Below are 26,910 nucleotides of genomic sequence, written 5' to 3'. Positions count from 1 at the left end.
CGGACCTTCATAAAATTGTAGTGGTTTACAATACCATAAGGAAACACTAACAAAAACACTAGCCGTCTCTACGATTTTCAAAATAATAAAAATAATCAGATCCTGACATGAAAAAAATGGGACCACCCTGGAAGTATACCCTTCTAAACAAAAAAGAATTTTCAAAATCGGTCCATAAATGACGGAAATATCGCTGGATATATATAAAAAAACATACATAAACCCTAACGTAGAACCTCCTCCTTTTTGGAAGTCGGTTTAAAAAGACATTTTTGCTTACTGTATAATTTGGCTATCGAAGCAATACCAACAGTTTAATATTAATTAGTATTAATTTGTTTTTAAGTAGGTACCTAACCTAAGTAAACTAAGTAGGTATATGTGTACTGAACATAGTGCAAGAAGTAGTGCGAGCGCGGTCAGCTGACAATGCGGGAGGACTAACAAGCGAGGGTCGGAACCCCGCCGCACCCCGCACTATTCGCTCAACTTTACTTTTCTAAACACACAATTACAATCTGCTTTATTTTTTCTTATGCTAAAGGCTTGCACTTGACTACAACCATGCTTGATGGAAATCCTTGATGAGTTCTAAGATGATGCGAGCTTGCCTTGCCTTGAAGGTGCTCAAATTATACGTGTCTGGGAACACAGAAGGCGGAAGAGCAGTCCACATTTTAGCAGTTATCATATTTCACTTTATTGTGTGTTTATTTACTCTATTGTGTCATAATTTACTCACCCAAATGAGATTTGAATCTTTCTATACCTACCTATTAATATTACAAGGAGGAAAATTGTTGGAAAATTGTGGAAAATATTTGTTTGCAATCTATACCAACTTTTTATATGGCTTTGAAACTACTGGACCGACTTGAAAAAGTCTTTCACTACAGCAATGCTACATTGTCAGGTAGTAACATAGGCTATATTTTATCCCTATAGTCCCACGAAAATGTTAATTTAGCGGGTGAAACCTCAGGGTACTTTTTTAGATGATAAATTATTACAATCCATTTATAGGCTTATGTACTTATATTAGGTACTTTTACTCTAAATGTCACATTGGTATGTGACTATTTTGTCTGACTGCGAATGTACGTAAACGGAGCTCCTCGTCCAGGAAAGAACTACCGAGAATGTATCCATCTGTATATCCGTCGCTAAGTATCGTTACTCTCCACAAGGAGATCAGTAAACGCCTCAGGGAGACAACGGGCGACTCTCGGGCGGGCAGCTTTCTCGCACCGTGGGAGAGGAGCGCTTGTACCTTTTGTGTTTTAAGAAAACCAATCTGCAAATCATGGTTTTCCACTTATCGACACAGTGAGCCATATTCCGATATGAAAAAAGCACCTCATATGTTATCCACTCATTTTGTTCGTCGCAGTCGGTTCGTTCGGCGCGCGAATAATTGTTGGGTGTGAAATAAAGAGCATGCAGATAAAAGAGAGTTTAATTTGCTCTCATGTTTTCATCGCGCGTTCAAAATGTCTCTGCACAGTTTTATTGCACCGACGCCGACGGAACGCTCGCAACTGCTGGCGCTGATTATTCTGTGTTCGTATTTTTGTTTGTTTTTTATTATTTGTTACTCTACAAACATAAGTTAAAAGCTTCGTTGGCTGTAGCCCGGAGATTTAGAAGTTCGGAAAACTGTTTTAAGTCATAATTTGGTGGTGTGATCATTACAAAGTCAGCACTATCATTATCATTAAGTTTTGGTCAACAGCGGCATTAGAGCAGTATGGGGCCGTGGCTACAGGCTCTACATCGAAAGAGAGAGAGATGTCTGCGCCCTTTTGAGTGCCATTTAAATGGGCAGATTATGATGGTGCTGATGACGAAAACCACTAGATAACTTAAATTGCGGATAGAGTAAAGATGGCGGTTTTGTACAGAAAAAAAAACCCTACACATGTTGATGCTTAGTATCGAAGCAGTCTGTTAAATAGCTAACTCAAGATTAGGTATACTCGTAGATACAACCTGTTAAACCTAAAATACCTACTAAGTACTTGAGCCAATTTACAAAATAAACTCTACAATAAAGTAGTGAATCGACCCGAAGTTCTCCCGTGACAAATAATTCACAAGTGCAGCAAAGTCCGTCCGTGTGACGTCACACAACAACAACCGAACTCATACAATACGTGAAGTCGTTATAACACTAATCAGCAAGTTTCTGTCGACAGAAACAAGCGATAAACAACGAGCGAGAGTTATAGCGTTGTTTACTGACTCGCGAGCGCCCCTCCGCGCTCCCCGCCCGCCCTGTGGGCCGTGGGCTGTGGGCTGTGGAGCGCCTGCTGACAGACAGACAGATATATAGTAGCTCGCAGGCTACGAGCCAGTCAGTCCAAGCCATGTCTGATCAAAGTGATGCTGAGGTCTAAAGAGACTTAAATTGCCTTGCAGCAATGAGGTGGCAATTATGTTTGTTGTTACTTTTTGCTAATTTTTAATTGGCCAACATTATCAGCCTGTCTGTTAGAGCTTTTCTTTTATGTTTTTTTAAATATTTATTTAATGTATAAGACAATAACAAAAATTAAAAGAAAAATATATAGAGGCCTAAGGTAAGTAAGTAACGTCGAACCCTAAAATCACTGTAAACCAAAACCGTTGCTTAAACCACGTTTAGAGATACCTCCCGTGTCTCCTCTCCGCCGCGGGGGAAGGGGGAGGCGTCATCAGCATCATTTAATTAGCAAAAGTAATTAATTTCACCCTTTGAGCCACCGCGGCGCGTGGTCGTGCTTTGCTTAAACAATTTCACGCTACCTTCAGTTTTCTTTACAAACTTCCATCATTTTTTAATAATTAAAACTTCCCTTGGTTGAGTGTTGGTACATTTCTTAAAAATGTTTTTTATTATGTGATTACCGCCGCCTATCTACACTTGCAACAACATATTTGTCTCTGCGTGAATTATATAATTGTATTTTGTTGAAAACATAGGTATTATTAGATGATTGCAAAAACGAAAATGCGATGAAAAACTACGTAGTGACTCCTCCTCTCACTAAACTTAAATTATTTATTATTATCATCGTTCTGTATTCTGAGGCGACAAACTAAAAAGCCAAAACGGATCGGACAATTAGTTCTATGTTACCATAGTAGTATGTGTGTGATCCACGTTTAACTATCAACGCTCCAAGTGAATGGTGCGCAAGAAACATAAAAACTTGTGTACACACACACTCAGATGTGGGTCGTGCTCGTAGGAACCCGTCAGTGTAACGATAACCACATAAATATGTACCAGTCGTTCCTCGCCTGGTGATTAGTATTAGCACTTCGCAAATAGAAATGCCAGCGCCACATTTGCCCACAGTATTTCACGGAGCTAATAAGGGCGCCCATCACGCGCCCATTAAGGCTCGTGAGCGGCCGTAAGTCGCCCATAAACACCGGCCCGCCTCCACGACCGGCCGCAATAAAACACGATATTAAAAGTTAAAACAATGTTAGAGGCCTCTTTAAGCTTTATGACCGTTATGGGGTAATCTACCGTTATTGGGTCAGATTTTTCAGCATAACGACCCGTATTATTATTTATCCCAAGATATTAAAACATTTTAGTACCTGCTCGTGGTTTCGTATGAATTTTTGGATTGTATGATTATATTTACATTGAAATAACAAACGAAATCATTTTTGCATGATTGATATCCATGATCAATGAATGTTTGAGGCCAGCACCAGTGATTCTATCGTATCGCAGTTGTATTCATTTTAGCAGATTCCAGAGGTACGAGTATTAGGATCACGAGGTTCTTCGTGACTTCTGGATCCAGGCCATTTAAGCCAAAACTATTTGATTATCAAGGGATGACAGCAATCGGTCGCCGCCGATTTCGACTTTTTCATACGCTCCGTTTTCCTACTAATGTACATTTTTACTAAGGTCGCTCGACGAGACATCGTTGCAGGTTTCTCCTCAGATGGCGGCCATTTTCGGAAGCCATTACCCGTTAAGCCGGTCGGTCTCAAGTGCCGAGTGGTGACGTTTATGGCCTCTGCAGCGAGACAACATGGCCGCCGATAGCCGCGCGGAGTTAAAGGATTTGGGCGGCACCTGCCACTGGAATCTAGATGAATGTTTCAAGGTAAGATAGAAAAACACCTCAGGATTTGTTTTAATCTACATAAAGTATTACTAGTCTACTTCCGAATCTGTCGGCACATAATTTGCCAAATCATGATCCTGCTCGTAATGACAGTTATCTTGATTCGGAAATATATTTTGGAATTGATTTTATTAGAAATTATGAACCAACATAATTTTCTAACGTAAACAGTAGCACACACTTAATCATTATCATAATTATCATTAATCAATAATAATTGAGAATGACCAATACTACCCAGTACCGCATAAAACAAAACTTAAAAAAAACTTGCTACCTAAAATTATTTTCACAGATTATATATGGCAGATATAAAAAATATTAAACTAAAGCGAATATTTTACAATTTGCAGATACTCCTAGTTAAAAAAATAAAAAGTTATGATTCCGGCCAGGATCGAACTGGCGGCCTTCTGCGTGTAAAGCAGATGTGATAACCACTACACCACGGAACCGATGACTGGCGGCTGGAAATAGTGTATTATGTACTTCATGATACTATTACAATAGTGAAAGCTACTGACGTCATGTCGGTACATACAATTGATTACTTTGACTCCTATTTAAAATTCAGCGCTATGTCAAAAAGGGGCGTAGCTACCGCCGTATCAGCCGTATCACCTTACATGTGAAAGCATAAATTAGTAACAAGTAATTTACAATATTAATTACTTAATCTGGTGGTGCTTTCCGAAGAAAAAACATTAAAAAAACTGCACAAATGAGAAAGTCTAAAAAAGCAATACTTTGTGGTAAAAGAGTTAGGGAAAAAACTTAAGAGATTTTTAGGATTTTCCGCTTATTTATTGGCCCCCCAACTAATATTGATACAGGGCCCGCTAAGGCACGCTATGCCACTGATGTCAATACTTAGATTTAGTAGAAAAAGGTCTAACGATTTTTATACTTCTAGAATCTAGGAAATAGTGAAACAAAAACAAGTTTTGTATTTAGTTTTCAGACTTTTCAGTTCCGATCATTTTTACCGATATCAAAAAGTAGGTCAAAACGTTCAAGTTGTACGACTAGTAGCCCGGAACGACAACAGCACTTATTGCTACAAGTTACAGTTGCAGCTGCCGCTGCCGCGATGATCGCGCAACTTTAAACGACAGTTGGCAACTAGTTGCCGTGCAGTCGCGTCGACTCACAAGTACACTTAGCAGTGAGTTCGCTGCGTGCGGCTCTTCCGTAATCGCCACTTAAAAAGTTGCTGTTTTCACTGGAACTCCTCGATAAAGAAGATAACTGCTATTTGAAACTTCTAGTGCTACTGTGAGTTACGAGAGAGATCTATACATATAAGAAGTTGGTCTAGTGGTTAAGTTGTTTGGTTAAAAATTAGTCCAAACGTCAGGGTTTTCTTTGAAGATATTTCTCAAAAACAGAATATAAAGTCTGGGAGTAGATGTGCCTCCCCGTGGGTCGCAGAACGTTTAAAGTCTGCTTTCCAGTGGCGTAACGTGCCCTGTATCAAAATTACTTGGTAAAGGGTAAACATTTCTCACAAAAGTATCAAAAATGCTTATTTAAAATACATAATAACAGTAATTTAACTTAACCTATGTGAGATATTTTCAACTTTTGGATGCACCCAGGAAAAAGAGATTATTTTCTTTACTTTTCGTAATTTCTGAAGCAAAACTAAATAAGTTTTTATATGTTTTTTTTTTTTTGGGAACCACCAAATTCAGTGAGATTGTGTATCGCATTTAATTAATGTTTGCATTTAAACGTAAGGGGCTGTAGTAGGTACAGAGGCTCCGTATCATTGATACGACTGATACGGCGCTAGCTACGCCCCTGCTGCTTTGTCCAAGTATCAGCACACTATACTGCCACGCCGTGTCCACGTGTTCCATCACGAAGGTATGTACGATGTTAGTCCATCAATAGCTATAAGTTTATCAAAGTTGAGCGAGAGTTTGTTTGTGTAAGACCCCTCTTGCTTGCACCCCCTGCCCCCCCCCCCCCCTCCCCCCGGCCAGTGTCGCCACAAAGTCAACATGGCCACAACACGGCAACTAATCGAACGCTGTTTACTTACGGCAACTCATTGACAGTACCTATTTCATAGTAACTTTCAAAGAAGATTCATCCAATGTTTTATTTAAATATTAAACTATATCTACTACATTATAATTGAGAGCCGTGATAGCCCACTGGATATGACCTCTGTCTCCGATTCCGGAGTGTGTGGGTTCAAATCCGGTCCGGGGCATGCACCTCCAACTTATCAATTGGGATGATGACTAGGTTTGAATATATTGTTTTTTATAATACATTCGGGTAAATAGGGTCAATGTTAACTAATTTATACATAAAAAGCAAAGATTGTCTGGATATTTGCAAAATAAATGAGATTATAAAATTTCAAAATCTATTAAAATTATTTTATCGTAATTAGATGAAAATTCATACAGTTTTAGCTTCCTTACATTAAATGTGACATTTTTTAATATATGAACTATAAGCATAAACGCACAAATAACAAAGATTTTAGTAATTTTGTTTGAACGCGCATACAATTCTAACAATCATTACATTGCCTATGACGTCATATTTTCGAGCCATTTTGTATGGGGCGTTTTTCAGGGATCCGCGGCAGCGCCGCAAATCTGACTCTTTAAATCCCTGTAGCTCCGAAAGTAATGATCGCAGATACCCTGTTCCTTTTACAAAATTGCTTTACTATTAGTATACTCTTAATTTGTATACAATTTAAAAAACTGTCATCATCCCTATTGTGTGCATTTTAAGAAATTAAATATGACGTGTCTCAAACGTTGAAGGAAAACATTGTGAGGAAAACTGCATACCAGAGAATTTTTTTAATTATCTGCGTGTGTGAAATCTACCAATCCGCATTGGGGCAGCGTAGTGAACTATTGGCCTAACCCCTCTCATTCTGAGGAATCGGTTGCTTTCCGAAAATGAAAGCCCCCGAACTTGTATTATACATTCAATGGTTTTCATTCATCAAAGACGTAATTATTAATAATCATAAATACAAAATAAATGAATATAGACGTTCCGAAATATTTTTTTCGGTCAATGAAGTTGAAAAAAGGCTCCAAGTAACAAATCGACTTTCAGAGGATAGTCATTATAAAATCTAAAATCATCTGAATATAAAATCCACCGCATTATGCACCCAATCCACAAACGCTACCAGTCCGGAAAGTATGAACACACGTCATCATATTTCGCATGAAACGCAATACATTTAATTTGCCGACGCGGGCAATGAGCGGCGTACTGTATAATAAATGATTTATGTCGTCAGTCGGGTAACGAAGTGACGTCACAGCGTCAATCTGTTTACACGTTTATTCATTACCCTTCACCGCGTTCGTATATAGTTTCAAAAGTTCAACAACTGAACTGTTTATTTTTTGGGATACACACGTACCTCAAAAGGAAGAGCGCTAACCTTAAAAAACCACTTTGTTACATTTCCGTATCTGTCAAAAATTTTCCAATCATAATGGCATCACGCGTGAACGTGTGTATCAAATGAATATTTATTAAAATAGGCAATACCTAATCCCCATCATCATTATCCTCGATCAGTTTAAACGACCGACTACATGACCATGCTTGAATATTTAGTACTTAAGCATTGATAAATGAAAAAAAAAAATTCTAAGTTAACGCACGTGAATACATATTATATCAAAATATACATTTAGCACCAAATAATATACGAGTATATTATTTGGTGCTAAAGTTTTATGGTGCACTCTGGCGCGGGCACAGAAAACATATGTGGCGAGGGCAACAAAACCTGCATCCTATTGACTTAAAAAGGCACGAAATATAATTTGGCACAAGTAAAAGAAATCCGAAAATCACAAAATTGGTAGCGATACTTTTAAAAAAGTGACAAAATATTTTTCCCACCGCTGTTAAAAATGCGCTTTATTATTTTTTTACACGGAACCCTCGGTAAGTCAGACGTCTCGCAGTTCATTGTTTTTTTCCATAACTAAATTGATTCAGACAGGTACCACCCACCGCTCCAGGGACAGCACCAGTCCAGCAGTCGGCAGTCGCCCGTCGCACCCTACTCTAGCTGCGGCCCAACACATTACTTATGTTTTATTCATGGCGTCTGAAACGATCCGCGCCCTTTTATTTGCAAGAAAATGGATGAAATTTCAATAGTTTTACTGAAATAAGATTCAGTAAATAAAATCTCAGTTAAGTTTCACTTAAAAATACTTACTTACTCATATTTAACATTTTATTAAATTATTCAAGTCACCGAACATATTGGATAACTATTTAATAGGATAGTAATAAGATAACTATTTAACAGGATGTATACTAAAAGATATTTCTCGGTGATGCTTTCAACTTTCACATCTTAAAAAGCTCAAAAAAGCGAAAGACTTAATTTTATTTGAATGATAGCAAAGTTAATACGTAGGTACCTATTTGTACATGTATTCTGTGATATCACTGAGAGAATAACGCCACGTCAGGTGTGTGTCGGCCTTTAAAGTTTTTCTGAGCTTCATCCAAAAATGTTGAAGTCAAGAATTGAAGATTGGTATTATCTACGCATACAAAATAATAAATATGTATAATAAATATGTATAAGGCTACAAATACTCAAAAATTCTGCACCGATTGTGAAATAAAAATTCGTTTATCAGCACTTTAAACTTTTAACTTTTGAAAGGTTAAGTTTAACAATTTCTAGAGAATCTACCGCCGGTTTGTAAGACAGGTATTCACCAACTAAAAAAATGTTTTTACGTCAGCTTTTACACGTTACTTATCAAATTCCTTCAAAGTGTCATAATGCCGTTGCAAAGCGTGGCAAGCTACTGGCGGTCATTTACAGTGTAATGTAACCACCAAAGGGTCGTTGAATGTAATCCGTTACACTGCATATTACGTATGTAGCGAAACATTTCTTTGTCACTGTTTTATAGAAGACATAAGGTCCCGCCGGTCGATTTATCCCGCGTCTGTGAAGTCGTTTCCATCGCCATTCAATGGAAACGATTAAAAGCCTGAATTACAAAATAAGTTGTGGCGCGCGGCGTCATTTGTCAGGGCGCAGGCCCGGGGCGGACAGGGTAGCGCCGGTCGGAAAGTTGGCTAAATGTGAAAAGTTTTGAGGCGCAATGAGGCGCGCGATGGCCGATTTAACTAACTCCGGTTAATTTGGAACTTCATTCATTATCTCAAATTACTGATTAAGGAGCCTCTGCTTCTTCTGAAGTTATGGCGAGTAATTAGCTCGCTATCTGACTGGGTGGGGTAATTAGCGGCGCGGCGCGGCAAGCTCCGGCGCGGTGAAATACCTGATCAAAGGTTAACATTCGATTTTTACATTGTAAATTAAGTATAAAATGTAATAATTTTTTCGTAATCGAACTAAGGAGAACTTTGAAAAATCAAACAACAATTTGAGAAATACGGGTCCATTGGATATGGTACAGATTTCGGTTATCAAATTAAACATTATTGACGAAAAATTCGACTTGTCATTCGCCTTTCGAAAATGATCGAAGTCGGTCATGCTCAGTGTGTGAGACCTTCCTGCGGTGAGACTATGGTAGGTACTAGCTAGGTACCTACGCTAATATCTGCGAGCTAGTGCAGACACAAAGTTGAGCAAGTTGTATCAGTATCTGAGCTAAGTCAGCAGTGCTGGTCTCACTCATAGGTACCCTACAGCGTGCAACAGTTCGCAGATCTTGGCCTAACTTTGAGATAACAGCCGCTACTTAGTTTACTTACTATGTAGTGTAACATAATATGTACAGTGTACATACAATATATTATTATGCAAGTTGTTTAGTATCCTGTAAGTTGTAAATACCCCGAAGCATATGTTTGCCTACCGTACCTTCCTACATAAAGTTTTTTATTTGTAATAATAATACGAGAATATTTTAATCTGTTATGAAAATTTTAAATTAATACAGAATTTAATCAGTTTTTTGATACATTAATAATGAAGTGATAAATAAATTTAATATCAACATATAATAATATCAACATATAAATATCTACAATAGTTAAATAAAATATTATGTAAACAAAATCCGTGTCCTTACTCTCCAGTATAAATATTCGACGGCTCGTGATGTGCACTTGCTCGAGTGAGCACGCTCTAACGCTAACTCTGTTACGGAACACTTTTTCCTGCATTTAACTACTTACGTATAGACAACTTTGCTGAATGTTAGTTGTAGTGATATAAAGATCAAAAGCCACCCTGGCTTTTGACGAACCTTCACATTTGAAAGTATTTTATTTTTCGAAATTACGAGTATTTTAAAAATCTTACTGCGACTGCGACTTTTTTGTTACTCTGTATAACATGCACTTTGTCAAGGGTACAGAAAAGGACATTGCCTGTTATTTTGAAAAGGAAAACCTTTAGTAAAATTCTAATATAAGGTAGGAAAAAATATCCATAATGTCGGTAGGCATACGCAATAAACATAGAATTAATATTATTATCCGCGTGGCACTAAACCCAAATATCTAATTACTTAGTGACCTACCTACAAACTCAATAAAAAATACAAAAGAAAGCCGATGTAACATCGCTCGCTGTACAAATATTTTCCCGTCCACAATTTCGTTTTCTTTTGTTTTCCATCTATCCGCTTTGTATGCGGTTTTCCAGATATTCGTTTTGAATTCAGATCAAACGAACACGTTGTGTAATCCATATGTATATCCACAATGTTTTAACCATTTCCAAAAATATGGACGTTCTAAAGTAGGACCATCACCATCAGCCTCGGCTTATAAAAAGGCATGTCCGGAAAGAAAAGCGGATATGGAGCTTATTACTACTTACCCACCGTGCTCTATATTTTACACACCTTGGACTCGAACCCAGGACGTAGTGCTTCGGAGCCACTTTAGCTGACCACTGAATCAACAAAACAGTTACATTAAAAAACAATACATTAGTAATCGACTTTCTACGGAATAAAAGTAGTGGCTAGCTCTAGATATATAATAGATAGATAAAGTTTGTATTGTACAAAAAATATATAAAGTAACAACATAATACCGAAAAAAGTTAAAGACGGTCTTATCGTTAAAAGTGATCTCCTCCAGACAACCTTCAATGAAATATTTAAAGTAAAGGAACACTATTTCTGCTCTACCCTTTTCTTCGACGATAGAAGAAGCTGTCCCAGCAGTGGGACAGTCATTAGCGAAGTGATGATGTACCGTACCCACCCACAGACCAGTCAGTCACCGCGAACTTCGCAGGAACAGCTGTTTAATATTAATTTCCTTTGTAATGAAGCCCTCCAACAAATTATAATAAGTTATAGCGAGTCCAATTAAAAATGTAAATCAATTTGATTAATTTATCGAAGCGGGGCTTAGCCGACCGCGCAGTGGCTTCATTTGCTTTACCAAATTCATTTAAATGTTAATTAAATACATTTTTTTTAATTATGGACTCGCTTTATGACAATCTTCACGCGCTATAATTTTACTTATCTAATTATTATTTTGAGCCGTGATAGCCCAGTGGATATGACCTCTGCCTCCGATTCCGGAGGGTGTGGGTTCGAATCCGGTCCAGGGCATGCACCTTTCAGTTATGTGCATTTTAAGAAATTAAATATCACGTGTCTCAATCGGTGAAGGAAAACATCGTGAGGAAACCTGCATACCAGAGAATTATCTTAATTCTCTGCGTGTGTTAAATCTGCCAATCCGCATTGGGCCAGCGTGGTGGACGATTTTAAGTGTAAGCTACAGAAACGTCAAGAAACGAAAAGTAAACCGTGGGCTGAGAAACTTTGGATGAGGTGTGTGGTGTATGACAGGCTCACAGCTACCGCATGTATGACGTTCTTTAAAGCTCGTAGCTCCTTGTTATGTTCGTAGGATTTAAACTGTACTCTCAAATGATAATGAAGATCTCATTCGGGGAAGGGTAATGGGTACTGTTACATCCCTAAATTCTATATTCGTAATGCAGAGCTGTGACACAGATATAAATGTTCTGTCAGCAATATATCTGCTTTATAAACCGTAGCTCTGCCTCTAAACATTCAGTCGTTCGGGTGATTAGCCGAATTGCTGTCCAGCTACTGACCTGGTTTATGCCCGCCGGTCTGGACTAAGTAACAAGGCTAAGCCCCTGATGATACTAGCCGCCTATAGACCCTTTGCAGGTCCTCGCGAGTCGCGAAACGTAGTGATCCATAGTAATAGAGTTTGTTGTCGTATTTTGAACTATAGTTAAATTATAAACAATAAAACTCAGTTTCAGTTAACAAAGTGTTTTTTTTTATAAACACCGAGAAGCCGAAACTAACAGTACGTAGAGCCGCCGGAGAGTGTCGGCCGACGTTACAGCGCGCAGGTGCTACGGAGTTCGACACGTAGCGTCTCATGATGTCTACAACTATACGCCGCTATCTGTCCGTCTCCGTCTTTTTCAAATTTATTCATGAAGAATTACTCACACGCTGACATATTATGAATAAAACTAACAAAATAATTAATAATATCTCAAGTTTTATCTAGCGGCGGCGGTACTTATTTAGCGGCAGCTTTTTTTACTTAGGAATTTTTAGTGTCTTCGTAGCGTTATTTTATGCTTTCTTTAGTTAACGAATGGGTTGAACTTACGATAATGTAAAATAATACTTATTTATATAAAATGACCCCGACCCCGGAACACCGGAATGACACCGGAAAGAGCAGTATTGGTCAAACCCCCACTAGGTGGACCAAAGATGTTACAGGGAGCCGCTGGGTACTCGCGCCTCGAGACCGTTTCGTTTGGAAGTCCATGCAAGAGGACTATGCCCAGCTGGTAATGATGATGATGTCGATGATAAAATGAAGTTATTAAATAAAATTTCTTTTAGAATAATACCTTTCGTGAAACAGTAATATATTACTGCAATGTTCTCTATAAAGCTAAAATGCTAATGAAATCACATCTCACAATAGAATTCTCAAACGTGATAAACTCAAAGTAATTTCTCAATCCCTTCCTCGAGACCCTTCTCCCTTTCCCGTCTCGCGCGAGATTAATCACCGCGACGTCACGTGACGTGTGACGTCACGGCGCTTATCTGACGTCACTGATAGAGCATTCAAATGTTAAAAGCCTGACGTTATTAATGATTGATAAAGAAGGGACGCTTATCGTGTGTGCGATAGACGAACATTTTTTTAACAAAATATGAGATTTTGAATATTATATGAAACGTTTCGGAAACGCATCTCTAAATATAGGTAATACGTACCACAGATTCGACATATAAATTAATTGTTTTTCACTAAAGCTTAAACAAATAAACAGACGAAAATTATAAAACCAGCTGTTCAGTGTATGTATTAATTATCACTTTACGAAAAAATATTAAATGTACCTGTATAAACGATACCGTCCTTACGATTACAATATACTTACGTCTCACCAATCTCACCAATCTTCAACTACTTTGGGGAAGGATACCACCACCTCTAGCTACTTGTATAGAAAGCTTACTGAAAACGTATTGCCAGTTTTAGCCCTGGCTACTTGTAGATACACTACAATTGTCAAACGCTGTTTCCTACGAGTATATACGAGTCAGTCCGCTCCGGCTGAGCGCCCAGCTCCGCCGGGACTAGCTCTATGTAAACGTTGTTTACCTTTATCTCCGATTGTTCTCTTTACGTTTAGTTTTTCCTAAAGCCCCCGAGGGATTTTGCTACGAGACAAGAAAAATAGATTTTCAAAAATCGCTTTCACAAAGAGATTTTCCAATTTAAAGTTTCCAAGCAGCTGTAAAACTACTCGCTACATTGAAAAATGGTGTGTCTGTCCGCACGTACAAGTTCACGCGGACGAAGTCGCGGGCGTCGGCTAGTACATAAGTACATAAATAGACTATGAATGATGATGATCTAACTATAGCAGCAGTATATTTTAGCAGAGGCTTATCGGTATATTCAAACAACGTCCTTATTTGTAAAATATATTACGGAAGCACACAATTATAATTAAATTTAAAAATTCCATTTTGATTTATCCTTGTCTGATGATTACACTGTATTGAGATGTCAATTTTCATAAATTGTGAACAAAAACCCGTCCGTCTGCTAAAGCCGACGGCCTCTCTGTAGCCGGAATTATTCATTCGCGGCGCGGCGGGGGCGGCGGGGGCGGCGGGGGCGGCGGCCGCAAGCATTAATACGTAACTACCCACTCAGAATTCACTCACGATATTATTGTGTACTGCATGTTTGTGTGTACACGAATAATGACAACACTTTGACTACCTCCTCAACCCCCTCACTGAGCAGAGTTAAATGAAATCCTTGTATTTTGTTTTAAAGTCTAAATAGCACACATGAGAAGCTTGCTGACGTTTACCTCGTTTACTTAACGACACGGAAGTCTTAAGAAAGAAACTCTTTATCACAGATCTTATGTGTGAATGCACTCCTCTATTTTTAGAAGCAACATCGGCACAAATTGATTGGTGGAACTTGGAAGGGAGATCTACGAGTAGGTATGTCTTGGCGCAAAACATAGCATTTTAGGATATGTACATATCAAATACAATACTGCAAGTGCTGCTAGTTGGTGTTCTGATATACCTCGTAAGTATAGGTTTAAGTTCTCCCTATATTTTGTAAAGATAGGTACAGATAACAAAAAGTTTAAGCCGAATATGACGTATCGTTTTAGGCACAAAACACTTATAACGCTTCGTTTTAGGCGAAAATGTCGTCAACGAGTGAAATAGCGGAATCGCACCCAAGGTAGACATTCTTACTTGAAATAGAACAGTTTTAAGTCTATCCCACAAAACTTCAGTTAATATTACACTTTCTTTTCTTCAACAATTTATTTTAATTATAAATTCCCAGCCAGATAATTTGCTCATACGAATTATATAGATATCTACAGTAGGTACATGAAAAATGTTTGTGACAAACTTGTAATTATATCTCGGCGCTGCTCAGTGTTACTCTGAGTTTAAAAGCTTTTATAATATACAGGAGGGATTGTTTTAAACTAATTGTACACGCATTAGGGAGGGAGGGCGAGTGCGCCCTCTGCAGCCTCCCTCCGAGCCTCCGCAGAGCTCCGTCATTAGCAGTCATGTAAAATAATGCCGAGTCCATAATTAATGAAGTACCGCGTACCGAAGTACGACGCTAAGGAGATACTAATTGATAATTTCACTTCACCTCCTGCAAACAGTTTCTGTGGGTTTAAATTAAACTTTAGAAGGTAATATCAATTCGTTGAATGTTATTTAGGTACAGGTAGTTTCGGAATTATAAATGGTATCTATATTGTAAATCATTAATAAGAATAGACCCTCGAAGTGATGTTGCGATAGAGTTCTAGCCTCTTATTTTTATATTTGACTGCCCATTTTCTTTAGAGAATACCAACTCCAAAACTTAAATTCATCATCATCCGCCATTACTTTTAAACGAAACTATGCAGCTAGAAAAATAATTGTGATAAAATTCTTGAACCTCTACATTTGTTAATAAGACAGAACAAAGACCGAAACGGAAAAATTTCGGCGAACGTTTAACTTTCCTTCAACTTTTTTTTTCAGGCCTAAGTATCGAAATACAAAGTTAAAACCGCTTGAAAACATGTAAAATGAAGCGCAATAGATTAAGGATATTTTTTACATTAAAAACAAATTATTTAGTACGTAAAAGAAGCACTTTGTTAGAGATTAGTTTCGCACAGCCGCAGGGCTGCAGGCCGCCGGTCAAAGGGGCAGCGCGCGGCGCCGGGGTCGCCGGGGTCGCCGGGGGGCAAACTATTAGCACTTTTAAGTTCTCTCAATTTTTCCCGCCTCGTTATGCAAAGAGCTGCAGCGAGCGAGCGAACAACTTCTACCTCTACTTTAGCATTTACAGAAATACTGTGCAGGTTGTTAAAACATATTTAAAGTGGAGTTTGAATATTTTAAAGTTGAACAAAATTAAACAAACACAATTTATAACAATATATAATTTTAATTTGTATGTAGTGTTAATGATAACAATCTATTTAGCCTAGGTCATTTAATCACGAACAAAAAATTAAATATCACAGATTGAAAACAAGACATTGACAACAAGAGTAGAAAGCAGTTCTTGAATCAGTTCAGGAGTACTGGCGTGTGAAGGAGGCGTGGAACCGGCGCACGGAGTCCATCATGTGCTGGAACTCGTCCGCCGGGTGCAGGATGGTGCTGCGGAAGTGGAAGCTGCCGGCGCGCTGCCCGAAGCCGGAGCCCGGCACCACGCACACTCCTGACTCACAGAACAAACAGAGGAACATTAAAAACATCTGATGTGTCCGGTAAAATTAAACCGTGCCATTTGAAACGTCCATGCTTATAGCAGCTAGCCGGTAATACTTCTAAATGCTCCTATCGGGCCAAGCTGAAGGTCGACTCTTAGCTTTCGCGTTGCTTTGCTAGAATTGATTATTTTGGAAGGGTTGCCGCGATCAGCGACTGATATAATGATTTCTCATATCATACCAAGAAGATATTAAAAATATGCGCTTTACACTTGGACGATTGAGAGTCTGGACCCTTGAACCTGCTACCTTCCAGAACCACCACAGCCCAAACATTAAAGTTGATCGTATCGTACTTACCTTTGGCAGAAGCACCGACTGACACACAACTTTTATAAAATGCAGTATTTGTTATGTCTGACTATCACATGTCTGCACTTAGTCCAGATGTCAAGCGACTGACATCCGTCTCTGGCCAACGACGAGCACTGACCTGTCTCCTCCAGCAGCCTCAAGCAGTAGAACTCGTCAGGCTGCAGCCCCGCGTCGGCCGCCGCTCGCTGGGCGCGCTCCGGTATCTCCACGCGAGGGAACGCGAACATGGAGCCCTGCGTCAGTTCATTGATATCAAACAAACAAGTTCATTCTCTCCAAGACAACGCCCAAACCGAGAACTTTCCGTCTTCGTTTAAATTGAACAAACGAGATTTTACAAGCAATCGACCAAAAGCGAAGAAATAAAAATACGTTATGTTTTGAAATAAAGAAAGTTTGTTAATGGAAAATCAGTGAACTGATCTTAAATATATTCAGGTATTAAAATCAAATACGTAGGTACCTGTTCTAGTATCTTATATATTATAAAATATTTTTACAGTCAATTAAACTGGAGCGTCACCAAATTTTACTAAATATTGAGTGTTCTGCAAATTATCAGCGTATAAATGAATATATTTTATTATCGTACGCGAAACCTGTTACAGCGGTCGACAGCTATCAACTGATAATGATTTTATTTGATGATGATGATGCGAAAAAGTTTTAAAGTTCAAACAGGCTCACATCAATAATGTTGCAGGAGTATCCGGGGATGCTGTTGAACTCCCGGTGAGCGGTGCGCGCGCGCTCGCCCAGGGCCCGCAGCGTGGCGCGCTTCTCCTGGCTGAAGCGAGGGTAGGACGGCTCGCCCGCGACCGGCGGCTTCATCTGCGAAGGTAGTCAATCATAATATAAGAATAATTGTTATGGCAAAATAAACAGGAATCCAAGTAGTTCGCTTAGAACGTTTGCAGATAAGTGACTATGACTAAGACTATGAAGTCAAACGTTTGAGACTAAGATTTAAATTTGTAAAGATTAAGAATTCTCTTACATAAATGGATGTCCTGTTGCAAGGTTAGCTCGGGGCTCGTTGCGCGTTACTTTAAGCTCCGTAACACCGGTCAGTAACCACTTTATGTCATAATCTTTACCCAGCGGAACAAAATTGACGTACCACACAGTCGAGCGCGCACTGCCCCAGCACGGAGGGACACTGCGCCACCGCCCGCGCCGCCTCCAGCGCCGCCCGCACCCCCTCCTGCAGCCGCACCGCCTCCATGAACCCCGCGCGCAGCCCGCACTCCGCCGCCCAGCCCTTGGAGCACGTCACGAAGCTGGCCAGCTCCATGCTGCTGTAGGGAGCTCCCATTTCGTGCATGACCTACGTAAAAATAAAGGTTTGTAAATCTGATAGTTCCCTAACCTTAGAGAGACATTTCTTCCTCCCATATTCTTATAATCTTAGAGTTAGAGCTTTATTGTCAGATCTTTTGTGCGTTCCCCAGTGACATTGCGGTGGTCATATTTGGAAGTGAATTCTTTGCAAAGTATGCAAAAACTACGTCCTACAACGTCTTGCCTTGAGTCCATCAACCTGAGGTAAAATCCTTTATTTGTAAATTTATGAAATCTGTAAACACTTCAAGAACTTCCTCTTACTGACCTTTTTAAACGAATGGAAAGGCTTGCTGATGATGTTCTCCTGATACACCTCATCGGCCAGTATGAAGAGCTGGTGCTCGTACGCAAACTTGATGATCTCTTGCATGTTGTCACGAGTAAGGACCTGGAGATAAGGTTTTACCATCATTTATAACTTTCATCCGGCCAGCTGGCGGCCTTCCACACAGTTCTGGCTGTGACCTTCGGATTACAGCGCGACAATAATTATGTTATCCGTCATTCATCTCACGGTAAGCTCTTCGTAATAACCGTATAAATAATGTCCGTAACACAAAATTAAATAAAATCCTTAAAACTATAAGTAACGATTAGTCGTTACTTATAGCTTTTTTATTATAAAAGTACCCAAAACAACGCAGAAAACATTTAATTATGACCATAAAATATGCGTCTTAGAAAATCAAATAGTGCTACGGGCTATCGCCTGATTAAAAAGTTCAATTCTCTTAAGAAAAATTGTATTTATTTGTTATTCCCACCTGTCCGGTAGGATTCCCAGGATTAATAACCACCAAGGCCCTGACATGGCTCTCCTGGCTCGCCTCCCGCCAGCTCCGCTCCAACTCCTGCAGCTGCAGCGCCCAGTCGTGCTCCTCATCCAGGTAGTAGTTGGCCTGGCGCAGGCCCAGCTCGGAGAGAGTGCCAGAGAATAGCGGGTACTGCGGGATGGGGATCATAACCGCTGGAGAAAGAAAGGAAACGAAAAATGCTTTCATTAACTGTTTTATCATGTATTTTAGAGTTGTCTGGTAGACTGTCTGTGTATCAATGGATGCGTGTGTGAGGATGTCTCATGATGAGCCATATATTGGTTTAAGGTAAAACTAAATAAACTCTATATAATACCTGTAGTAGCAAAGCGTCATGAACATGCATCGTTTTCTGTTGTCCTCATTACCAACCACGAACTATTACAACATTTCAAACAGGTGCAAATTTCCTTAATGCATTGTTTCACTTATTATTATTATTTTTATGCAACAAAGCATTAGGTATTCAAACCCCCCCCCATACACACACACACACACACACTGCACGAGTGGCGTGGGTAGCAATCTAAGATGCTACCCACGTAGCACGTAATCAGTGGCATTAAATCAAACAACCACATCCTCACCAGGAGGTTTCCCGTCCACGTGTTGCACGAAGAGGCCGAGCAGCGCCTTGATGAGGTCGGAGGCGCCGGCGCCGAGGTACACGTCGTCAGGGCTAGCCGGCACGCCGTCCCGCGCGGCCAGGAACTGCGCCACGCGCCGCCGGACTAGCGTCAGGCCGGCCGACGGGGAGTACGCGCCCACGGAACCTTTCCTGCGTGTACACGTGCGTTTCTTATCAGCACTGCTAAAGTCGTTCGCCATTTCGTCCGGCGTCTGTGTTTCCTGTCACTTACAATCTAAACACCTTCAAGGCAAGGGTGAATAGACGTCTTATTCTGAACCTCATCATTGCTATCCATCAGGCATGACTGTAGTCTAGCAGAAGCCTATCCAAAATAAACCAAGAAGATGTAAGTGTAAGACAGAATATTCATTTATTGATTTAATTATGCGATTTCCTTGACTGCGATCACAAGTCTCTATGATGTACTATCTAAGACAGAAGCGGGATAACTTGGAACAGGTATAGGAGCTGGGAGTCGAACCCTGACCCTCTCTGTTGCCAACCTCAGCAACACGAACCGTGCCAGAATGGTCGTCAAAATGTAACTATTTTTTAACCGACTTCCAAAAAGGAGGAGGTTCTACGTTCGGCTGTATGTATGTTTTTTTTTTTTTTTTGTATGTCCAGCGACAATTCCGTCAATTATGGACCGATTTTGAAAATTCTTTTTTTGTTTTGTAGGGTTTACTTCCAGGGTGATCCTCATTTTTTTCATGTCAGGATCTGATGATGGCATCCTGGAGAAATTGAGGGGAACTTTCGAAAGTTGTAGAGACGGTTAGTACGTTTTTTAGTGTTTCCATAAGGTATTTTAAACCACTACAACTTTATGAAGGTTTGGAGTTGGTCTGATGATGGAGCCGAAACACAGACGATGGAACTCGTCAAGGATTTACAGCAGTCACCTTTTGTTTGGGCTTGATTAATTTGTATTGATGAGTACTTTCCACCCATATTGGTTGTGACTGTATTAAGGGTCTGGTGATGAAGACAAGGGACAGTGAAGAGAACTCCTCGACGGTTCACAGTAGCTACCTTGTGTTTGGACTTGATAAATTTGTATTGATGAGAACTTTCCACCTAGATGGATTGTGACTGTATTAAGGGTCTGATGATGAAGACGAGGGACAGTGAAGAGAACTCCTCGACGGTTCACAGTAGCTACCTTGTGTTTGGACTTGATAAATTTGTATTGATGAGAACTTTTCACCTAGATGGATTGCGACTGTATTAAGGGTCTGGTGATGAAGACGAGGGACAGTGAAGAGAACTCCTCGACGGTTCACAGTAGCTACCTTGTGTTTGGACTTGATAAATTTGTATTGATGAGAACTTTTCACCTAGATGGATTGCGACTGTATTAAGGGTCTGGTGATGAAGACGAAGCACAGTGAAGAGAACTCCTCGACAGCTCACAGTAGCTACCTTGTGTTTGGACTTGATAATTTTGTATTGATAAGAACTTTCCACTTAGATAGGTTGTGACTGTACACACGCAGTGGGTATGCTAACACTAAAAATAAAAAAATAAAAATTTTAATAAAAAAAATTCAACCGACTTCCAACTTAAAAAATAACTTTAACTAAAAAGCAAAAAATAACATCCTACCTATGTGCTACCTTCTGATTAGTTTGAAGGCGGTGCCAAGCCAGTGTCGTGTTTTAATTATAGCTGTTTCTGGAATAACCACAGAAATGAAAAACCACAGAACCACAGAATTGTAGCTTAAACGTATTTAATTAAAACATCACTGGCTTGGCACCGCCTTCCAACTGATCAGAAGGTAGCACATAGGTAGGATGTTATTTTTTGCTTTTTAGTTAAAGTTATTTTTTGAGTTGGAAGTCGGTTGAATTTTTTTTATTAAAATTTTTTCATTCATCATTATCAACCCATGTTCGTCTCACTGCTGAGGCTGGGTCTGCTCTCAGAATGAGAGGAGACTCGAGACGTTTTTTCATTATTATTTACTATCACCATCTGTCTAACTGTTGCCCCTCTAGGTGGCGAGCGGCGCGGCGGCACGACAAACCCATGGTAGCAAAAGAATAAAACCCTACATCAAATGAGGAGATAAAAAAGTAGAGTTTACCCTATTATATACTTAATTTGTACTCGGATATATCCCCGACACGATGTCATGACGCGGGAAGGGTCTGCGGCCACTGTTATGCAAATGGCGGTTTAGCATATGAACGTAATCAATTCACATAAATTAGCGCCGGCGGATGTAAATGACAATTAATCAATGGAGTCGTACACGCCGCCGCCGGCAGCGGGACAGGCGGGACAGGCGGGACAGGCGGGACAGGCGGGACCAGCGCTCGATCATCGTGTTCATAATTAAACTTATAGGTTTGACAATGATGATCATTAAATATAATCGATCTATTCACTAGTCTACTGTACCAACGCAAGTTGACGTGACAATTAAGGTAAAAATGTACCTATTGTGTGCAGTTTGCAATCAATGATCGTGTAAGGCTTTGTTCCTCTCCGAGGAATGAGTGTAGTGCATAGCTATTGCTACTTATTATGTATTCTGTGGTGTGGAGTGTGGTAGTACTAAGTACAGACATGCTAACTCTCCTACTGAGAAATTATTGAAAGGAGAACATCTCCAATGTTTTTCGTAACTAGACTCGACTCTTGTTTTGAATCGAACACAGATATGCATAATTAGGTGTTTTGCTGCAGGTACATGAATAGATCTCATGATCTGGAGATGTGGATTAAGTGTAAAAATGAAATTCTTTTCAAAGGAAGTCTTAGCTTAATGAGCACAAAGATTTAGAGACTGTATAATATGAAAGTTCAGATTGTAATATAAGAACCTCCGGTCAAAGGAATGCCTATGGCCTAATCATAATGTTCTTACGTGCAATCGTCCAGTAGTTCCCGGACACGTAGCTTCACGTCGTCCGGCACGTCCGGCGACGCGGCCAGCGCCGGACACGCCGCCAACGCCAGGACCTGACAGACGATGACCGTTGAATAATGAAGGCGCTCGTGTAATTAAATCTTGGCCAAAATCACTGGCACTTACAAAAATGTTATTAGCTCTTCCGCACAGCATATATAATGACTGAAGTTCTTTTTAAAATACCTAAATTGATTATTTTTTATATACATGACCAATATTCCTCATTTCCCTGCATGTAAGCAAAATCCTGGCTTGGAACGAGTTAGTCCAGTCCAGGGTACAATCGCACACCTAGATTTTTTTTTACAATTGTTATTAGTCTTCACTGAAACTGGAGTCCGGCCCCGTGGCTTAAATTATAATAATAAAGTTAAAACCTTTTGCTAGTTTTCAACGTTTCGTCTCTGCTTAAACTGCAATTGCGAGAATTGCTTAAGTAACTGAATAATGGAGTTTGTTATGAAAGTAAGCAAGTACTGTTCGTTTCCTTGTACAAAAATAAAGAGCAATTAAGCCGATTTTGACGCTGCAATTTGACAGATAACTGCGTGTAAGGGAGAGGGGGTTAAGCATCTATTTAGCTACCTACAACGTATCCGCCGATCTAAATAATTTTTGACCAAGAAGGCCTACTAGGTCCATGTTCTTCAATCCTCATATTTAGGAGAGTTTCTAAATGAATAATTATGTCTCGTTTCCTTTAGATAAACAACCCTGTCTGAGTGTTGTCTCCACTGTGTGGGCGGACAGACCTGTCTGATGAAGGTGACGGGCGGCTGGCCGAGCGCGTGGCAGTCGCCGATGTTGGCGCGCACCACTCGCCGGAACGGTTTCTTCACACCCTGAAATATAAACAAATTAATATATCTACATGTTTTTAATATAACTAACTATGGGCCTAACAGGAAGGTTCAAGTCAAGAATCACACAGCGGGCGATGGAACGAGCTATGCTCGGAGTAGGTGGTATCTATGCGTGATCGAATCTGAAATGAGGAGATCCGTTGACGATGAAGCGTGGCCAGTAAAGTTAGGTAGATACAGGCACACAGCTTGATTTAAATTTAAAATCAGCTCATCAGAACTTATTCTCACTAAAGGAGTGTGCGGGTCATTCTGTTTCTAGTCAAAATCGTCTATATAAGCACATCATCATCATTATCAGTCCATTTTAACGGCTCACTGCAGGCCAGGCCCCCCTCCCTATCGGAGAGGGGATGTAGAACTTAGACCCACCACGCTGCTCCGATATATGTTGGCGGGCTTAGGGTGATAATGTTCTATTCAGTAACGACTACTATTCAGATTATGACCGGGGCCGACGGCTTTACCTGCTCTCTCAACATCTCAATTCCAGGCTGAGAATTTAACTAAAAATTTCTTAGAAAAACTCAATATCCCTTCCCAGGATTCGAATGCAGAACCTCGCGATCCGAAACCACAGGCTAACCTCTTATCCCATAAAATCTCTTCCTTTTTGGAAGTCGTTAAAAAGGAAAAACCTACTTTCTCCAGTTCCCGCTCGATGTGCAGCGCGCGCTGCAGGATGGGTCCGCGCACCGCGTACGAGATGTTCAGCATGTTCTGGTTCACATTCTTCTCCGTCAGGCACTTCTCCAGCTTCATTCTTATAAACTTTTTCTAATAATTATCACTAAAAACACTATAGCCACCCGCACTATAGTCGGTTTAAAATTTAACTCGTGTCGGTAGGACTGAATATTTTTTTTGTATAGTTTGTAACAAGAGATTTAAAATCTGACGTTCAAATGAAAACGTAGAGTGCCTTTATATACGAGTAAGTGCACTAAGAAGCCGCCGCTTGTCATCTCAAAATCGGTGATTCCCTAGCGCTAGACGATTTATTCGTACATTTTCCCGTTCAATTAGCCTATGCGGCTATGCTGCAGTGAAATGGGGATACCTACTTGAAGTGTTCTGAGTTTACTGTATAGATGGTACTCGTAATAGTCAGGGATTTAAGAATTAATTAAACGTAGGTATTATTTTATATTGCTGAGGTTTCTCGGAAATCTTCAAGTAGAAAGCTAACTTCGGTATTTTTTTTAAATTTTTTGGGTTTAGTAGTTTCGGAGAAAAGGGTGGGGGTGAATGGTATATTTACTTGAATAACTTGGAAACTAAGTATGTATTTATTTTAAAATTACAAAAAAAAAAAATCCTCTTATTATTTCGTACATCACACGATGCAGTTTGAAATACTCAAAATTTTTCGAAAATCTTCAAGTAAAAAGTTAATTTCTGTATTTTTTTTTAAATTTTAGATACAGTAGTTTTGGAAAAAAGGGCGTGATCTATTGTCGTCTGTTTGTTTAAATATCTTGAAAGCTATTTTTTTAATTCCAAAAAAATATTTTTAAAATCTTCTTCAAGATCTTTCATATGATGTATCACACGATGAAGTTTGTAAAAGTTTTTTTTCTACGTTCCATCTTACCCCCTTATGTCCCCAATATTCAAATTTTACCTATTCACGATACATCCCTATGTTTGGGTCACAAGATTAATATGTGTACCGAATTTCAACTGGATTGGTCCAGCACATTCGGAGAAAACAGACAGACATTAAAATGTGCGTAAGTGATAATATAAGAATTCTGTTTTTCTACTACGTACGTTCGGAACCCTAAAAAGAGGTACCAATGTCTGGTTACGCTCTCGTACTAATTAACGCGTTAGTGATAATGTGATAAATAATAAACCTGTGGTTGCAAAGAACCCGCGCTCACAATTTTCAGTCGCACAACCTAACCACTACACCGAAGACTGAGCAGGCTACATTCATTCATTAACAATTTCATTCCAAAATCGATTGTCAGATTTCACACACGCAGAGAATTAAGAAAATTCTCTGGTATGCAGGTTTCCTCGCGATGTTTTCCTTCGCCGATTGAGACACGTGATATTTAATTTCTTAAAATGCACACAACTGAAAAGTTGGAGGTGCATGCCCCGGATCGGATTCGAACCCACACCCTCCGAAATCGGAGGCAGAGGTCATATCCACTGGGATACATTATAGTTCATCATTATACCAGTAGAATAGGTATCTGCAGCTAGATACATGCAAAATTCGTGGTAGAGAGATTAAAAAATTAACCATCACGAATGCAGTAGGAAAACGTACGTAGGTACATTTTCTCGGAAGCATCTCAAATTGTAATGTGCATTTCAGACTATTGTTGTCAGGTACGTGCTAACAATGAAATGAGGAAAACAGTTGGTAGGTAACTACTTGGGTACTTTACCTACCACAAATGTACGTACCTACCTATATTATTTTTGATAACACTTTTATAGGTGGGTAGGTATAAACTAAATACCTAACCAAAACTTACTAAATAATGACCAGTTGGCCCATCCAAAAAACCAAATAGAGTATCTTTTGACGACCTCTCCAGCGCAATTGGTCCTGGGTTCGATTCCCAGCAGCAGTTTAAATTCTGGCTCAGATCTAGTCTGGTGGCAGGTATTTGCCGTGGCCTGCTATCACCCTACCGAAAAAGACTTACAGCTAAGTGATTTAGCGTTCTAGTACGACGTCGCATAGAAACCGTAAATATCTATGGCTAGAATTTTTTTTTAGGTTTTTAACTTTTTCAAGTAGATGTAGTCAGGTAAAAACACAGAGAAGGGAACTTTCTTAGGGTCACGTTTTACCTTTTGGATACGGAACCCTAAAAAATAGTTATATTTCGCAGGGCACTGTCGCTAGGAACACATCCTACGCGTTGTTTTGCTCTCGTCCACCTAAGGATAGGAAAGTCAACGGACGGGAATCAAACCTGTAAATCTCAGTGCTGAGTCCAACCCCTCTACTGATATTCTTACTTCAATATGATAGGACTATTAGGTAGGTATAAATTAAAACTAGAAGATTATTTAGTGGTAAAGTTCAAAAACCTTAGATAAGTCTAATTAACAGATGTATGCGGAAAAGTTGTCTATTATCCTACTCGATATGGACTGGTTACCGACAAACAAATTTAAAATGAACGTAGAAAATCATAGAATTATTATCTATGATACGGGGCCGCCGGACTACAGGGGCCGAAAGAGATAATCCGGCTGGGATGTTTTCGTACAACGCGCAGCTATAGGTACGCTTTATGAAGCAGACTTGAAGTTTGGCGCGCATCGATCTAGTACTATAACTAAAGGTGTTTCTCATAAATGGATATCACATCACCATCGTGATCTGCTCCAGGTTATTATTATCATCAAGTATTCCGAGCAGGTCGGGTTTAGGGTTTTCCTGGCGGCGGACTGCGAGGCCAGGGGTCAATGGTTGCTTATCAGCGGCAGCGGGACATCACCGTCGATTGTTTCGATTGCATCGCATTACGTTACTTTTTCCTTAAAGGGTCAATAGAGGGCGGCCTTGCGATAATTACACT

General features: G+C 39.7%; 1 protein-coding gene and 1 non-coding gene across 2 annotated transcripts; both read right to left on the bottom strand.

Moving 5' to 3' along the window:
* Positions 1-4,518: 4,518 nt before the first annotated feature.
* Positions 4,519-4,591, bottom strand: Trnav-uac (transfer RNA valine (anticodon UAC)). Its single transcript has one exon. It is a non-coding gene; the product is annotated as a tRNA-Val (tRNA).
* Positions 4,592-16,134: 11,543 nt separating this feature from the next.
* On the bottom strand, positions 16,135-24,348 carry LOC112047475 (alanine aminotransferase 1). Its single transcript, XM_052885810.1, has 10 exons — positions 23,999-24,348; positions 23,246-23,335; positions 22,449-22,543; positions 19,526-19,716; positions 18,888-19,090; positions 18,389-18,511; positions 17,900-18,106; positions 17,467-17,610; positions 16,898-17,012; positions 16,135-16,412 (listed from the first exon to the last, which is right to left on the bottom strand). The coding sequence occupies exons 1-10, from the start codon at positions 24,116-24,118 to the stop codon at positions 16,264-16,266; spliced, it is 1,437 nt and encodes a 478-aa protein (XP_052741770.1). The 5' UTR covers positions 24,119-24,348; the 3' UTR covers positions 16,135-16,263.
* Between the last annotated feature and the right edge of the window lie 2,562 nt (positions 24,349-26,910).

This window comes from Bicyclus anynana, chromosome 15 (genome assembly GCF_947172395.1).
Source record: "Bicyclus anynana chromosome 15, ilBicAnyn1.1, whole genome shotgun sequence".
NCBI lineage: Eukaryota > Metazoa > Arthropoda > Insecta > Lepidoptera > Nymphalidae > Bicyclus > Bicyclus anynana.
Note: the sequence above shows the minus strand (reverse complement) of the source record. Positions and strands in the feature narration are given on the sequence as shown.

What these genes read in the sequence shown, in the direction of transcription:
- LOC112047475 (XM_052885810.1), bottom strand. Translation starts at nt 24,118, where the DNA reads ATGAAGCTGGAGAAGTGCCTGACGGAGAAGAATGTGAACCAGAACATG. An exon ending in CCGTCACCTTCATCAGACAG is followed by an intron (nt 22,544 to 23,245) that starts GTCTGTCCGCCC and finishes ATCGTCTGTCAG; the next exon opens with GTCCTGGCGTTGGCGGCGTG. An exon ending in AGTGCGCGCTCGACTGTGTG is followed by an intron (nt 17,611 to 17,899) that starts GTACGTCAATTT and finishes CTACCTTCGCAG; the next exon opens with ATGAAGCCGCCGGTCGCGGG.